The sequence below is a fragment of the Nannospalax galili genome, unplaced genomic scaffold (genome assembly GCF_000622305.1).
Source record: "Nannospalax galili isolate Female #2095 unplaced genomic scaffold, S.galili_v1.0 scaffold218, whole genome shotgun sequence".
Lineage (NCBI taxonomy): Eukaryota > Metazoa > Chordata > Mammalia > Rodentia > Spalacidae > Nannospalax > Nannospalax galili.
The window spans coordinates 3,197,895-3,214,343 of record NW_008343207.1 but is presented as its reverse complement, the minus strand read 5'-3'; the positions used below and the strand labels follow the sequence as shown (position 1 = coordinate 3,214,343).

Below are 16,449 nucleotides of genomic sequence, written 5' to 3'. Positions count from 1 at the left end.
AAAAGGAAAAAAATAGACGAGATGATTGGATGCAAGAAAAGATTATTTTTCCTAGGTTCAATCCCCAGGACCACAAACCAACCAACCCATCAAACAACAGAAACAAACACTTCCTAGAAAAGATTATTGTGTCTGCCTACAAACTTTATTTTTACAAATGAAAGTGTGAAAAATACAGTCAGCTGTCCTTTCTCCTGGTAGATATGTCTTAAAGTTTGCAGAGAATGAATTGTACTCAGTGAAGCATTTTACTTCTGAGGAGATGTGGTTGCTTCCTGTAAGCCTCTGCCATGTTTTCAGCTGATCAGTGTATAACCTTGCTTTATGTGGGCTCCTGCTTAGAAGATACCTTACTTAAGATATAACACTGCAGGTCTGGGACTGGGCCTCAGTTGATAGAGTGCTTGCCTGTCATGCATGAAACCCTGTGTTTGATCCCTAGCACCATATAAACTGGGTGTGATGGTGGGTGCCTATAGTCCTCAGGACTAGGGAGGTGGAGGCAGGAGGATCAGGAGTTCAAGGCCAGCGTGATCTATATAGTGAGCTCAGGCCAGCTGGGGCTACAGGGAGACCCTGTCTTAAAAAAAGACAAAAAAAAAAAAGGGGAGGAAGGAAGGAGAAGGAAGGAAGGAAGGAAGGAAGGAAGGAAGGAAGGAAGGAAAAGATAACTTTTATTTATTAAGTCCACCACACCACCCCCTGCCGCCCTGGATCTGGGGATTGAATCTAGGGTCTCAAGCAACCTAGGCAACCACTTTGAGTTACACCTGTCCTATCCTAACATTATTAATGGGAGCTCACAAGGAAGTTTAACTGCCTGAATGAAGCTCACGTAAGACACATATTTCCTCCACCAGGTACGTCACAGCTTATGTTTGACCCTGGCACCAGACAGCACTTCAGCTCTGGGAGGGGGCAGGTGGTTAAAATACTGAATCACCAACTAAACACATCAAAAAAAAAAATGTCAACAACATGACACTCAACAGACCACAAGAGGACACTTGTTCACTATGCAAGTGGAAATATAGCACAACCTATTTGACCTTGGCCAGAAAAGCGGGAATCCAGTTTTTATGTCTGTATATCCACAAATCCCCAAATGACTGTGGAAGTGCTCTCTTGATTTTTAGGATTACAAAGGTCAAGTAGGCAAATTGGCAAACACAGAATCTGCAAATAATAAACATTGCTATTTGGAACAATAAAAATGCCTTGTATTAGAGCAGCGCTGGCTCTTAGAACTCAGCCTCTTTCTTAGCCAGGGACTCTTCTGCTGATGCTTTCGTGTTCAAGTCAGGAGACAAACCTTATGATCTTCTCTGCATAACGAACGGGTCAGCAGATGTGCTGTTGTACAACAGATTGCCATTTCACTTGTTCATGCACTCATTCATCCCGTAAACTCATGGAGAGATTGCCTCACAGCGCTAGGTTCTTTCTGCATTTCATCTCTGAAACATTGTGTAAGAAAGATGGCTTACTGCCTTGTTTATTGCATATAGCACACATTTAATAAGGAGTCTTATCAGATCATTTCTATGGTAAATGCTTAAATAATTCTAGTGATGCAACTCTGCCTTGTGATCAAAGGATGTCAGGGTGATTATTTTGCGTTTTTCAACCAGAGCACACTCTTCTCATAACAATCAGTTTTCCAGTCTCTGAAGCCTCCATGAAAGAAGCTGGCCAGGTCTCAACAGTGATTAAACCTCTTTCAGTTGCTTTAAACAGTTTATTTGAATACAACACCTAGCCTTTCACTTGTTCCTGGTGAACACTCGGGTTCAGAACGGCCTGAACTTTCAGTGGCAATCCACAGATGGTTTTCAGGCATTTCTTCTTTTCTTTCTCTCTTTTGTTTACTGTATTTCAGCATAATGTTATAAAATGTCATTTTGATACATGTTTTATTTTAAATTTATTACCAACTTTAACTTATAACCTGTCTTTGAAACAGACATTCAACAAACTTGTGGGAAAATTTAGCCAGTCAGTCTTTCACTTGAACCTAACACAAGTACTATCGGCGACAATGGAAGGGAAGCTGGTTGTCTGGGACATATACTACCCACCTCCATCCTCCTCCACCTCGAACTTTCCCTTTATCAAGCCTCGTAAGCTGGTTCATTTACAGAAGGAGAGCATCACTGTGCTCACCACAGTTGACAGGTAATTAACCTAATTAAAAAGGAGCTCAGAATGATTTTTAAAAGTACTTTAGAACCCTTTTGGTACATATATTGTATATAGAGAGAATATTTCTGGGGAGACTTGTAATTAGCTGGCAACATTGACTGCCTCTAAGGAAAAGAACTGAGAATCCAAGATCAGGATGGGGTAGATTCATTCTTTTGTTTTGTGGGGGATTTTTTTGGTCTTTTTGAGACAGGATCTCCTTGTAGCCCCAGCTGACTAGGAACCCTCTATGTAGACCAGTCTGGCCTGGACTCAGAGATCCACTTGCCTCTGCCTCCCAAGTGCTGGGATTAAAGGCATGAGCTACCGTGCCTGGTCAGATTCATTCTTTTTATGGTCTTATTTGTACTAACTGGATTAAAAAAAAAACCACTTTATATTCATGTATGAAATTCTCAATAAATTTTTTAAGAATTGAGAATTTCATACATGCATTTAAGGTGTTTTGACCAAATCCATGCCCATGCCCTCCCCTCTAATTCCTCTCATATCTCCCCATCACTTTTTTTCTGACAACTTCATGTACTCTTCCTTCCTTCCTTCCTTCCTTCCTTCCTTCCTTCCTTTCTTTTTTAATGGGACTTTTTGCTACTTTAACATTCTCCCCTTCTGAAGAGGTAGCCCTAAAATCTTTTAGGGATTAGATAAAAGCTCCCAAATACTTTTGACATTTTTGGCCTTTGAACAGAGTATAGTTGCCAAGAGGCCCAAAGACATTTTGACATTTAGCCAAGAAACTGGCTACTTTTCTTTGGGGTCTTTTTACCCTAACTGCCTAGCTAATTCTTACCTCCTATTCTAAGCACACCATCCTCTGAAGAGGTTACCCAAATTGCCGATAGGGAATCAGGATGCAGACCCCTCTGGCTTCTTCCATGCTGAACAGGGATGCAGGGTGAGGCAATTGGGGTACTCCTTCAGTGGAATTTGCCCTGTTCTTTTTTCTGGTTCCCTGTCTAGAACTTATAATGCTAACTACTCTTGCCTTTACTTCTCCTTCACATCTCCTATTCACCATTCAAAGACTTTCTTTTCACCCTACAGATAAGAGTTTTGCAATTCCGGAGTCTTTTAGATAGACTAACTGGATTTAAAAAATATACGTATCATGGGCATGTTTAAAAATCCTTCATGTTTCATGAAACAAAAGTGATACTAAAGCCTATTTCATGCCCCCAAATTTTCATACTTTAAATTTAAGAAAATAATTCAAGGGGCTGGAGAAATGGTTCAGCAGTTCAGATCAAGTGCTGCTCTTCTAGAAGAACCAAGTTCATTCCCAGCATCCACATGAGGAAGCTCACAACCACCTGTAAGTCCAGCTTTAGGGGATCTGACACTCTCTTCTGGCCTCCACAGGCACCCGCACACATGTGGTATACACACACACATACACACACACAAGTAAAAATAAAAATAAATATTAAAAAAGACTCAAATACCTTTATTTTTGGTTTCAGAAGAATATTTACACAGTATATAAGTTCAAATATTTCAGAACTTTTTTGTTTTGCCTTTTGAGACAGGAACTCACTGTGTAGCCCAGCCTGGCCTTGAACTCATGGTTTTTCTGTCTCAGACTCCCAAGTGCTAGAATTACTTTCATCCATGTGCCACTGCTCCCAGATTTTAGAATGTCATAAAATTTTCTGTTCTTGGACTTGTGGTAAAAGCACTTGCCTTGAAACTCTGATGACATGAGTTTGATCCCCAGAACCTTTGTAAAGTCAAAGGAGAGAACTGACTATACAAAGTTGTCCTCTGATCTCCACACATGGGCTGTGGCACGAATGCCTGCCTGCACACACATATCAGAGATACACACAATAATAATGATAATAATAATGTAAAACTCTGATTTTGAGAGGCCATGGAGACTGACAGCATCATTAAAAGCCTCCAATAGAATAGAGTTCACATTTCAACTGCATCTCGTTCTGCTGTGTGACCTTGAGTGAAGGATTTAACCTTGCTGAGCCTGCATTTCTCATCTGTAAAATGGTCATAAGGATATGATCCTTCTCAGATTTTATGAGGATTTTGTGAGACAAGGCTTGCAAAACTGATGAGGAGCCCTAGGTAAACAGCAACTTCATTAGTGTGTTAGAGAACTTCCTGAAGTGTGGGAAAATGTCTACTGGTTAAGAGCCTACCAGATGGCCGGAGTCACTGCCCATGGCCTTCTCAGAGTCCGTAGGCTTTCATCCACCTCTGTTGGTGCAGGGGTTCTGTCACATCTTTGTGTGCTTTCACAAAGAGAGATTTGAATTGTCATCACAGAGATGTGAAAAGACGTGGTAGAACTGCAAATTGACAATGCAGTAAGCTTTTAGTTAGTTGGGGGTTAGGGCCCTTGAAGAGCAGGTTCCCCTTCCCTTTCTTACGTTGAATAAAGTCTAGTGAGAGGGTAGAAAGGGTTTCTGAAACACCTGTCCACCTTTGCCACTTCTAGCCAGCAGAGGGCAGTGAAAGCAATTCTAGCCAATTACTCTGCCCACCCGCCTCGCTTATTAATCAGAAATCTCATTTATTCACTGCATAATATCTGAGAAAATCCACTCCCTTTCTCCCCCTGTGATTAGAATTGTGTTAAAGTCCTAAAAAATCTCATTTGGGACAGATCCGAGGACTAGAAATAAAAGCTGTTTTGTCATGCAGCACCACCTTTGCTGTGATGACCAGACAGGGTTTTATGACCGTTCCAACAGCAGTGGCTTCCTATAAAGCAGACTGTATCCCAATGCCAGTCCATGTGATTTTGGAGGGCCTCTTGATTGCTCTCCATTTTCATTGGTAGTCATATGGCAGTGAATGTGAATCACTGCTACCCACCATAGTAAGTGGCTGACCTTGGAGCAGGGAAGAATGTTCAGAGTGCCTGCCCCTTGCTGTAGGCACACTGGCGTTCCCTTCGTGCTGTAGCTGAGGACCCCAGATAGGTATAAGTATGTCTCATGTGGTATTTGGTATATATTTTTTCTAAAACATTGTTCATTATTTACCTGAGATTCAAATTTAACCGGGCATTTGAACTCTCATTTGCCATATTTGGCGATCCTAGACTTTGAGTACGCTTCTTCTCTGAGACTTGATATTCCAGCTGTGAAGTGGGGTAGAGTAAAAGCAGCCTCACCAGGCACTATTGCAGGAAGCATTGCAATGCCTGGCGTCCAGAGCTTGATGTAACCAGGTATTTAATATTTGCCATTGCTGCTATTTAACAAAGCAACATTATCTTCCATTTCAGCTACATCGTGACAGGCGACATTAAGGGTAACATTAAGTTCTATGATCACACTCTATCCATAGTTAACTGGTACAATCACTTCAAACTGAGTGCCATAAGGACTCTGTCCTTTTCAAAGACCTCAGCAAGTCGTCCAACAGAGAAATCCAACCTCTCTGCAGACTGCACTTTAAAAGGTGACCTTTTTGTTGTCAGGTAAGTTGTTAATGATATCTTGGTTGTTAGCCCTAGCCTTTAATGGCTGTGATACCCCTCCAGCCCTGCTAAGTTGTTAGTGAATCTAGTCATTTGGATAGTCAAAAATGACTGATGTCTTTTTACTTTGCACACAGTGGAAGCTTCCTCTTGTTCCTAGGATATGAAATAGAGAAAATTTGCCTTCCTGCCATCTTTTTACCTGACTTGCAGATGTCTCTCTTTGGCTGGCTGCAATCAGTATTAGATTTTTTTTAAAAAACAAGTTAAATATTATTTTACTATTAAGAAGCCTTAAAAACTGGAAGCTGGGCAGCCTGTACCCCTGAGCTCTTGTCTCCACTGATCCTGGAGTCTGTGACCATGTGTTGGCCTCTTAGAGCTGAGCTTGTCCTAGTCACTGAGGCTAAAGGCATTGGATAATTGATAGCCATAACATTTCAAGACTGAATTATCTGTGAATCTGCTTAATTACCCTTGCAGTCTTTATAGGCACATCTGTATGTGTGCACCCAACTTCATATTTGCATACACAAATGAATATTTGCATGTGTAGATTAGCTAATTGTACAACTGACTGTCCATCTGCATACTTAATGACTCAATTTACATGTAGGAAAGTGGGCTTTTTTCACTTGCAAATGGAGGCTGTTGGATATTGGTGGTGTATTTTTGGAGATGTTAGGTTAATAATGTCACCAAATTACAGACCACAGAGGCGTTTCATGTGCAATTAGAGGCAGGATAGCTGGCATGCCCATTCCCTGCAAACACTGATATTGTTGGGTCTCTCCTTGGCAAACAGGGATTTTATCATTGGAACATATGATGCCACTGTGTACCACTTAACGGCAGATGGCACCAAACTTGAGAAGCTCTTCGTAGAGCCCAGGGATGCTGTGTGTGCCATCTCCTGCCACCCATACCAACCCCTGATCGCTGTTGGTAGTATCTGTGGGATGATAAAAGTGTGGGATTACGAAAAGAAGAAGTACCTTTTCAGCAGGGCCTTTGAGAAGGGGCTTGGAGTCCAGAGTCTGACCTACAACCCGGAAGGTATTTCACTCCCCAGTGTACCATCAGTTCCAAGACACATCCACAGGGCTTGTGCCCATGACCATTACTGTCCCAGGAGCCCGTCGCCCCAGGAGCCCATCACCCCAGCCGCTCACCGCACTGTGCTTGAGTGCTTTCCCCAAGATGGCTGGCCTCTCACTTGACTTTCTGTGTGGATATTTTCAGTTTTCTTCATTGCTCCCCCCCTCCACACCAAGCAGAGCCCGGCACAGACTCACTATTTCTAGAATGAACAAAGTCCTTTTTCCATCATCATTTTGGGGCCTGTCATTTCAGGGGCCCTGCTTGGAGCTGGCTTCACAGAGGGGACAGTTTTCATTCTTGACTCAATGTCTTTGGAAAACGAAAGCCCAGAGCCTTTCAGATATTCCAGAACCAGTGTGACTCACGTGAGCTTCTCGCATGACTCCAAGTACATGGCGACTGCTGTAAGTGCTGTCACTGTATGTTTTCTTTAAGAACAAAGGAGAGGGCCAGGCATGGTGGTGCAAGGCTTTAATCCCAGGACTCAGGAGGCAGAGGCAGGCAGATCTCTGTGAGATGGAGGGCAACCTGGTCTACACAGCGAGTACCAGGCCAGTTGGGGTCTACAAAGGGAGATCTTGCCTTAAACAAACAAACAAACAAACAAACAGAAAACCAAAGAACAAATAACAAAGGAGAGACCAAGCTGAGTAAAGCAGGACTCATGAAAATTTTGGAAAATTCTGATAATGATGCATAGCTGTGTGACTATACTAAAATACATCATTGGACTATGCTTTAAATGGGTACATTATAGTAACACACATCTCAGTAAAGCTGTTAAAGGGAGAGGGATGGTAAGGTAGGATTTTGCCTGTGGGCAGAACTTCCAGACTTGGATTCTGCCGCCCTGATGGCTGGCTGTTGGGTTTCTGGGTCCCACTCTTTGTATCTGGTCCTTCATCTTTTCTGCTCATTTTTGACAAGGTAGCCTCCTCACTGATCTCAGTGTCCTTCACCAGGGTTTTCAATTCTGTTCCTTCCCTCTGTGATGATCTCAGGAAAGATGTTCTGGGACCGCTGACTTTTCCCTCTGGCCTATCTGCCTTTCATTCTGGCTTGGGGTGAGGAGGAAGGTCCTCATTGAGACACTGTCCTCTGGGCACCCCATATGCTGCCATACAGCCTGGACCCTAGCTTGTGCATACAGTGCTTATAAGGGCCAGAGTTATCCTAGCACACAGCCTGGACATCCTGCTTCAAAGATAAGGGAAGACAAAGGCAAAAGGGTCAGGCTCTTGACTTTCCATAGAGGACTGGGTGGAAATTTGGAAAGAACAGGACTGCAGTGTCAGATCAGAATTTCCCCCTTCTGGCTTTATCTACTTGCTATAACCCTACTCTCCTCCCCTGTAGCTGTCCACAGTTTGTCCTGCTGAGATGCGTTTGGACTAGATTCTGAAAGCAGAATTAGTCTGAAAACCATGATGATTCTTAAGTCATTATTTTATTAAACATATTTTACTTATTTTTATTTTATGTGTATAAGTGTATTGTCTGCATGTGTGTCACTCAGTGTCCACGGAGGTCAGAAGAAGATGTTGGATTCCCTGGAACTGGAGTTACAGATGGTTTTTAGCCATCATGTGGGTGCTGGGAACTGAACCTGGGTCCTCTGAAAGAGCAGCTAGTGCTCTTAACTGCTGAGTCATCTCTCCAGCCCTCTTAAGTAATTCTTAAGGGAGTAACTTCTGTTCTTGCTCATTCAGGATGTAAGTTTCACTGTGGCTGTGTACATGGTGGTGGTCAAAAATGGACAGAGGGTCTGGGAGTATTTGGCAAGACTTCGCTCTCATCAAAACAGCATTCGAAGCCTCCTGTTTGGGGTTCACCTGGACAGCAATGACCCCAGACTGCTGAGCCTTGGGAAAGACAGGTTCTTGGTGAGCTGTTCAGTTTTTTTTCTGTGGTCACCAGTATCATTCCTCACTCTTGTTACATCCCTTGTATCTTACCCAGCATATGACATGTGTTTGGTGGAGAAAATGATGGTACAGCGAAGGAGTGCAAAACTCTGCAAGTCAGCATCCCTAAGTTGCCACTGCACAGGGGCCTGAAATGGGGGCTTCTGGAAAGAGGGAGGTGGGTAGCGGGGGAGGGCCTGTCCCCCATGGCACAGAAGGTGCAGCTGCCTTTACCTCTCAGTGTGCAGTAGGGAAAGCTGACAATCACTAATACTTCCTAAGTGTCTAGAGGTCAGGGCAAGACTATTGCTTATGTGTGAAAATTAATAGAGAACTACAGGTAAGCATGGGAGGGACAGTGTGTGACATTACAGGATCAAGCCTTGGCCATTCAGAAGCCATCACTCACGGTCTTTCCCACCTACCTTTCCTCCTTCCTTCTTTCTGCCTTCCTATCCCCCTTCCTTGCCTGCTTTTCTCTCCCTTATTTCATTTATCTCTCCTGGCCTGTCCACTAAAACATACCACTGGGTCAATTTGAGCAGGCTGCTAATCTGGGAGAGTCAAGGGCCGAGATTTTGATAGTTCCTAAGATAATGGTAAGGGCTGCAACAGAACTTAATTGTCAGAGTTCAGGTTTGGGATCAGTTGGGCCTAAATTAAAACTTTAACTCCACCACTTCGTGGCTATGTGTCCCTGGGCAGGCTACTTAGAATAGCTCACAGGCTGCACACAAAGGGACTTGGGTTTCACAGGCACAATGGTTTAGGGTACTGAGCCCACCATCCTCTTTGCTGTGAGTACTCAAAGAGGGTAACTGACAGATGTGGAATCTAGGAGCCTTCCCTAGGCTGTCTCCCCAGCCAGTCATACAGGCTGACACCCTGAGCTTAAGGCTCCTTAGCTGGGCTTGTCCTCTGGCCTGGCCCTCATGTGTCCACCCGGGCTTCTCTGCAGATAGAGTATAATCTTATCAAGAGCTACAAAGACCACCTGGAAGTCCTGGACATTCACCGCACTGACCAGGGCAACTACCCCACCTGTATGGTCTGGTATCCACCACTTACCAAGGAGCTCTTCCTGCTTATTTGCAACAGTGGCTACAAAGTGAAACTTTTCAATTCCATCACCAAAATGTGCAGGTGAGCACCAGGGTGTCCTGTTCATGTGCTGTCTACATCCATTTCAAAGCCCTCCCCCATGGTAACAGCTGGCTACTAGTATCCCCCTCACTTCTTAGAGGAAGAAACTGAGGCACAGATAACATGTTATGTTCACCCAAGAGCACATAAGCAGGCAGTGCCAAAGGCAGGATGCAAACCTGGGGTCCTTGCTCTAAGCCAAGCAAAGAACTGAGGTAAAGGACCCAGAGCTTGTTGCTCATTCATCTATTAAGGACACAGACCCTGGAGCTCAACACAAGTCACTGATGCTCTAAAACCTCCTGTCCTTTTCCATGCAGGAAAACCAACCAAACAAACAAACTTATTTTTACTCATATACTCCTAATTATTTGATGATGTTCCTTATTTTGTTTTGCTTTTATTTTGAGACAGAGTCTCACTCTGTAGTCCTTGAACTTGAGGTGATCCTCCTGCCTCTGCCTCCTGAGTGCTGAGATTACAGGCATGCATCACCATGCCCAACTTATTTTATTCTTCTTATGTTGCTTCTCAAAGGAGTTTGTTTGGGGGGGGGCAGTGTTATTGAGTCAGGGTCTCCCTGTAGCCCTTTCTTACCTGGAACTCACTCTCTAGACCAGGCTGGCCTCAATCTCATAGAGATCTGCCTGCGTTTACCTCCTGAGTGCTGAGATTAAAGCCCTGTGCCACCACACCTGGCCCTCAAAGAGTTTTAAGTTCAGCTGATAACATTCACTTGTTCCTGCCCTCTGTGGGCCCGGAACTGTCCAGATAGTTAGTTAAAGATGTGGTACAGACAAAGCGAGGTCCACCATCACGAGGCTGACACTTCAGTGATGAGGGAATAACACTAAAACACCAAATAGCTAGTGAGTGGATGTGTAGTGGCAGTGGCGTACAAAACAATTGGAAAAGACAGATGAAGAGAAGGGTTCCCTGGGCTAGAGGGGCTGTTGTTTCCAAAGAGTAGCTGGGGAGGCCTGAGAGAGGTGAGGAGTAAGCCAGGACATTTGAGGAAAAGGCCTGCAGACAGGATCAGAAGATCTGATGTTTGGTGTTTGGGGGTCTGAGAAATGCTAAGAAGATGGTTTGGCTGGAGTGGAATGGGGTAGCATGGGGGCAGGGAGTGGGAGTGGGAATGCAACCTGCAGGGCGCCTCACCCGAGGCTTGTGTCCCAGGACAGAAGGGAGGGTGAGAGATGATGGGAGCCCAAAGGCAGCAGGGAAGGGGTCAGATTCTAGATGTGTCTGGAGAGGATTTGCAGAGAGTAAAAGGGAGGTGGCAGAAAAAGTGGGCTTTCTCACACATCTTGATGATTGGGGCCCAAGCAGCCAGAAGAATGGAATTGACCTTTAATGAGATGGGGAAAACAGGGAAGGACAGAGACAAATTAAAAGTCCAAGTATGGACAAGGCAAGTTCATGAACCTACTCCACTTGAGAATACCTGAATTAAACTCTGGAATCTATATAGAGGTCATGGGGAGGTGGAGCTACAGGTCAAGAGCAGAGGACGTTAGTCATGAGGCAAGAAAGGAAGAGTACATGGAGACTGCAGGCTGAGCTCAAGGCATCCAAGGTGGAATCCAGGAGCAGCATCTCTTCTCTGCATAGGTGTCCTATAGTCAGGTGTAGCCTTGGGTTCAGAGACTTGTGGTCCCTGGATTTGCTCTTCACCTTGGACACTGATAGTGTGTGTCATCCTTGCACCAGGCCCACCTCACAATCATCTTCCAAAGCCTTGCAAAATATTGTCCTTCTGAGGTTTGGGGAGGCTTCATAATTCCTGGTCAACCAACTAGGCAGGGCAAGACAAAACTTAGTCCTTGAACCATTCTCAAATTCTGCCCTCTGCTAGAGACTCACAGCTGTGCTATAGCCAGCAGATCTGATCTGATGTGGCAAGAAAGAAGCACCAAGGCAGGATGCTCCTCCACTGGGGAGCCAGCGGCAGCAGCACTGAGCCCAGGGTGCGGAGGGAAGTTCATAGTTTTATTTGGTTGGTTGATTGGTTTTTATTTTATTTTTTCTGAGACAGGTTCTTGCTGTGTAGACCAGGCTTCTGAGTGTTGGGGTCACAGGCACTGTACCATCATGCCTGGCCAAGATCATAGTTTTGAAGTGCATCTCATATAAAACATCCAAATGCCAGAATTGTTTTGTTTTCTGCTTTCTTTTTTGCGACTGGGTCTCATTCTGTAGCTGGCTTTGAATTTGCAGCAATCCTCCAGTCCCAACCTCTCAAGTAGTGGGATTACAGGCATGAGCCGCTACTCCTGCCCAGCCCCTACAAAAAGTTCCTTTCCAGCAGGCAGAAGGAAAAATGACAGAACCGTCATTTGACAGAATCCAGCACAGTTTTTTAAATGCTTGAGAGAGTAAAGAGGAGTTTCAGGAAGAAGCTTTATGCACCATCTTTAATGGACACACACTTTCAAATGAAGAGTACCTCACAGAAATGTCGTCTCAAGGAACTGAATTTTCAGGGCAGGAGACTTAGGGACAGCATGCTTCAGGCTTGGAGCTCCTGGTATCAGTTATTTACTAATGAAAAGAGAAGAGAATACTTTTTGCCATGTGTTTGTAAGTTTCTGTCTATTAAACGTCAATCTGAAATTAGCATACAGCATCTCTTTTTAAAGATTTATTTTAAGTTATGTGTATATGTATGTGCACGAGTGCAAGTGCTAACAGACGCCAGGATCATCAGATCCCTAGGAGTTGGAGTTACAGGTGGTTGTGATGTGGGTGCTAGGAACTGGATTCAGGTCCTCTACAAGACAAGTAAGTGCTCTTGGGGCTGGAGAGATGGCTCAGTGGTTAAGAGCACTGGTTGCTCTTGTGGAGGACCTGGGTTTGATCCCCAGCACCCATGTGACAGTTAACAACTGTCTGTAACTCCAGTTCCAGGGGGATCCAACATCCTCTTCTGACCTCCGAGGGCATTGCACAACATGGGCGCACTTACATATGTGCAGGCAATACTCTCACACACATAAAAATAATAAAAAATTAAAAAAATAGTAAGTATTCAACCACTGAGCCATCTCTCCAGCTCCACACAAGCCATTTTCCTTCTTTTTAAAAATTTTATTTTCATGTGTAGGGCCTGGTGTGGTGGTGCACGCCTTTAATCCCAGCACTCAGGAGGCAGAGGGAGGAGGATCTCTGAGTTCAAGGCCAGCCTGGTCTACATAGTAAGTTCCAGGTCAACTGGGGGCTACAAGGAGACCCTGTCTCAAAAAGACAAAAAAAGAAAAAATAATTTAACAAGGTGAACATCATGTTCATAAAGCATTTTAAAAGGTGCTCTCACACATTTGCAGTGTTGTGCAGCCATTACCTCATGTAGTTCCAGAACATTTCCATTCTTCCCTAATAAAAGACCCTTGCATAAGATATCTCAGAAGTTGCAGAAATAATAAAAGCCTGATAACCACAGTTTAATTGGGGAGGAGTTACCTTTTCATGATTAATCCAAAAGAATTATAAAATGCATTAAAAATATTTGAAAGAACATGAAAAGGTAGTTCATAGAGGGCCAGTAAACACACAGCAAATGCTCAGCAGCCTCAATGATGCAAATGAAAGCAAGATACCATTTTTTACAAATCGGATTAGTAAAGATAAAAATGATCGATGGTGTGGAGTGCTGACAACGGTGTGGGGAGCAGGCTCTCTCTTCCAACTGCTGGTGGGGTGTAAATCAGTGTAACCTTTTGAGAAAGCAATTTGTCATCCTCTGTTACATTTTCTATCTTCTGACTTCTAGGAATCGAGCCCACAGAAGTGCTCACACCATTATGCCAAGACACAAGTAAAAGGAACTGTTGTTTGAAACTATGTTTTCAAATGGAAGCAGTCCAAATGTCCATTAATAGGGGATTAGTTAAGTGATGGCTTGTCAGGGCACTGGAACACAATGCTGCTTTTAGCAAAGGGGGAAAAAAGAATAAAAGATAGTTATTTCACCAGGCGTGGTGGCGCACGCCTTTAATCCCAGCACTTGGGAAGCAGAGGCAGGTGGATCTCTGTGAGTTTAAGGCCAGCCTGATCTACATAGTGAGTTCCAGGACAGCTGGGGCTACAAGGAGACTCTGTCTCAAAAAGATCAAAATAATAATAATAATCATCATCATCATCATCATCATCATCATCATCTCTGTGTAGTTACGTAGAAATGTCTCCAAGATAGAAAAGATAAATCAAATTGCCACAGAAGCATAAGTAGTATAATTCTGTCTTCATATAAAATCTTATGTGTGCAAAGTTTCCTTGAGTCCTATACACCAAACTATTACCCATGTTTCTTTTGGGACAAGGTACAGAATTGTGGAGTATAGAGAGATTTATGCTTTATAAATGTCTAAAGGTTTGGACCTTTTTATAATGAATATGAAGTACTTTTCAATCAGAATTAAAAGATAATGTTATAAAATTGTTAGACAGGTTGACTATTACTAGGTAGTAGTTATATAGCTAAGTACCAGAAACTGTTTCCTAAAAGGGAAATTTTCCCTTTTAAAACCAGTAAACACTTAATGATTGTTACTATATTCTCAAACTTATACAGTCATCAATCACCATTATCCAGTTCAAGAAAGCAACCAATCCCCTCAAAGAGAACTGGTTCCTAGGCTAGGGATGTGGCTCAGTTGGTAGAGTGCTTGCCTGGCATGTGCAAAGTCCTAGGTTTGGTTCCCAGTACCTCATAAACCAGGCATGATGCCTTTTAAAACTCCAGCATTTAGGAGGTGAACACTGGAAGACCAGAAATTCAAGACCATCCTCAGCTACATAGTAAGTTTGAGGCCAACCTGGACTATATGAGAAAAATAAAACAGAAAAAACAAACCCTGGTTCCTATCAGAGCTACTCCCCAGCCCCACCTCCCTCTATCCTGGGAAGTGTCTAATCTATTTCTTGTCTGGTTAATGTAACTATTCTGTACATATGAATATAAATTCATATTCCTGTGACCTTTTGTGTCTGGCTTTTTTCACTTAACATAAAATGTTTGCAAGGTTCATCTACTTTGTAACATTATTCAGTTGTTTTTGTTTTGTTTTAGTTTTTTGTTTTTGTTTTGTTTTTTTTGAGACCAGGTCTCTCTAGCTCCAGGCTGGCCTCAATCTCACAGAGATCTGCCTGCATCTGCCTCCTGAGTGCTGGGATTAAAGGCATAGATATCACTCCTGGCCCGAGTTCTTTATTTTTCTGGCTGACTAATATCCCACTGTGAGTACTGACTGCCTTCTGTTCATATGCTCCCACTGATGGTAATGGACACTTGTATTATTTCCACTTTGTGGTGGTCATGAACATTGGGTATGGTGCTCCATGTAGACATATAATTTCTTGAATAATCCTGGGTTTGGAATTTCTGGGTCATTTGAAAATTCTGTTTCATCATTTGAGTGACTCCGAGACTGCTTTCACAGTAGCTGTACAATGTTGCCTTCCCATAGGCCATGTACAAAGGTTCCAATCTTTTCACAACTTTGTCTATAATTTGTAAGGTCAGAACCCGGGCTCTTCCCATGTCCACGTGGCAGCATGTGGGAAGGGCCTCAGGAGAAGGCATTGCTGAGTCTCCTGCAGAGAGATCACTTTTAAAACTGCTCCTGCTTCCTTCTCATTATCACCTCCTCCACCTTCTGCTCCCCTCCTATCACTGTTGATGCTTCTGAGATTTCCAGCACCAATTCCTGTCCCCACTGCTTTACTTTCTCTTCTACCCATTTCTCACACCTTCCATGTTCCCTATGTCTCTGATCCAACATTCCAAACACAGCTCGACTGTTCCCTAGAAGCATGTCACTCCAGACTCCCAGACTCATGCTCTCCCCACACGTCTCACCTCTTGTCAGTTGTGCAGTTCCTGTCCCTGCCTGTCTGTGGCCTCAGTGGGAGAAGCCACACCTTACTCATTTCTGCATCCTGACTACCTAACCCCATGCCTGGCATGGTGAAGTGCTCCCAAAAGACTGTGATAGAATCTCTGTCCATTATCCAGTACCTACATCCCACATGACGTAATCTGGGCCTGGGGACAGATCCAGGTTCTGTTGGTCCTGAATCATATTTAATTTTATGGTCCCTCTTTTTTTTTTTTTTTTTTTTGTCTTTTTGAGATAGGGTCTCCCTGTAGCCCCAGCTGTCCTGGAACTCACTATGTAGACCAGGCTGGCCTTGAACTCACAGAGATCCGCCTGCCTCTGCCTCCCAAGTGCTGGGACTACAGGCGTGTGCCACCATGCCCAGCTTTGTCCCTCATTTTTTAAAAAAGAACAAGGGGCTAGAGAGATGGCTCAGCGGTTAAGAACACTGGTTATTCTTGCAGAAGACCCAGGTTTGAATCCCAGCACCCACATGGCAGCTAACAACCGCCCAAAACTCCAATTCCAGGGGATCTAACAGCCTCTTCTGTCCTTTGCAGGCACTGCATGACACGGGTGCACCTACCTACACACAGGCAATACAGGCATACACATGAAATAAAAATAATAAATATTTTAGCCAGGCATGGTGGCACAGGCCTTTAATCCCAGCACTCAGGAGGCAGATGCAGGCGGATCTCTGTGAGTTTGAGGCCAGCCTGGTTTACATAGCGAGTTCCAGGCCAGCTGGGGTTACAGGGAGACCCTGTCTCAAAAA

At 43.9% G+C, this 16,449-nt stretch overlaps 1 protein-coding gene across 1 annotated transcript in view; it reads left to right on the top strand.

Moving 5' to 3' along the window:
• The window catches only part of Wdr66 (WD repeat domain 66), an 88,523-nt gene that overhangs the window by 32,617 nt on the left and 39,457 nt on the right, over window positions 1-16,449 (top strand). Inside the window, exons 10-15 of the mRNA XM_029566613.1 lie at window positions 1,964-2,175; window positions 5,450-5,644; window positions 6,450-6,700; window positions 6,998-7,149; window positions 8,455-8,628; window positions 9,608-9,792. Of these exons, the coding sequence (XP_029422473.1) occupies window positions 1,964-2,175; window positions 5,450-5,644; window positions 6,450-6,700; window positions 6,998-7,149; window positions 8,455-8,628; window positions 9,608-9,792 (1,169 nt within the window). The remainder of the gene's footprint in view (window positions 1-1,963; window positions 2,176-5,449; window positions 5,645-6,449; window positions 6,701-6,997; window positions 7,150-8,454; window positions 8,629-9,607; window positions 9,793-16,449) is intronic.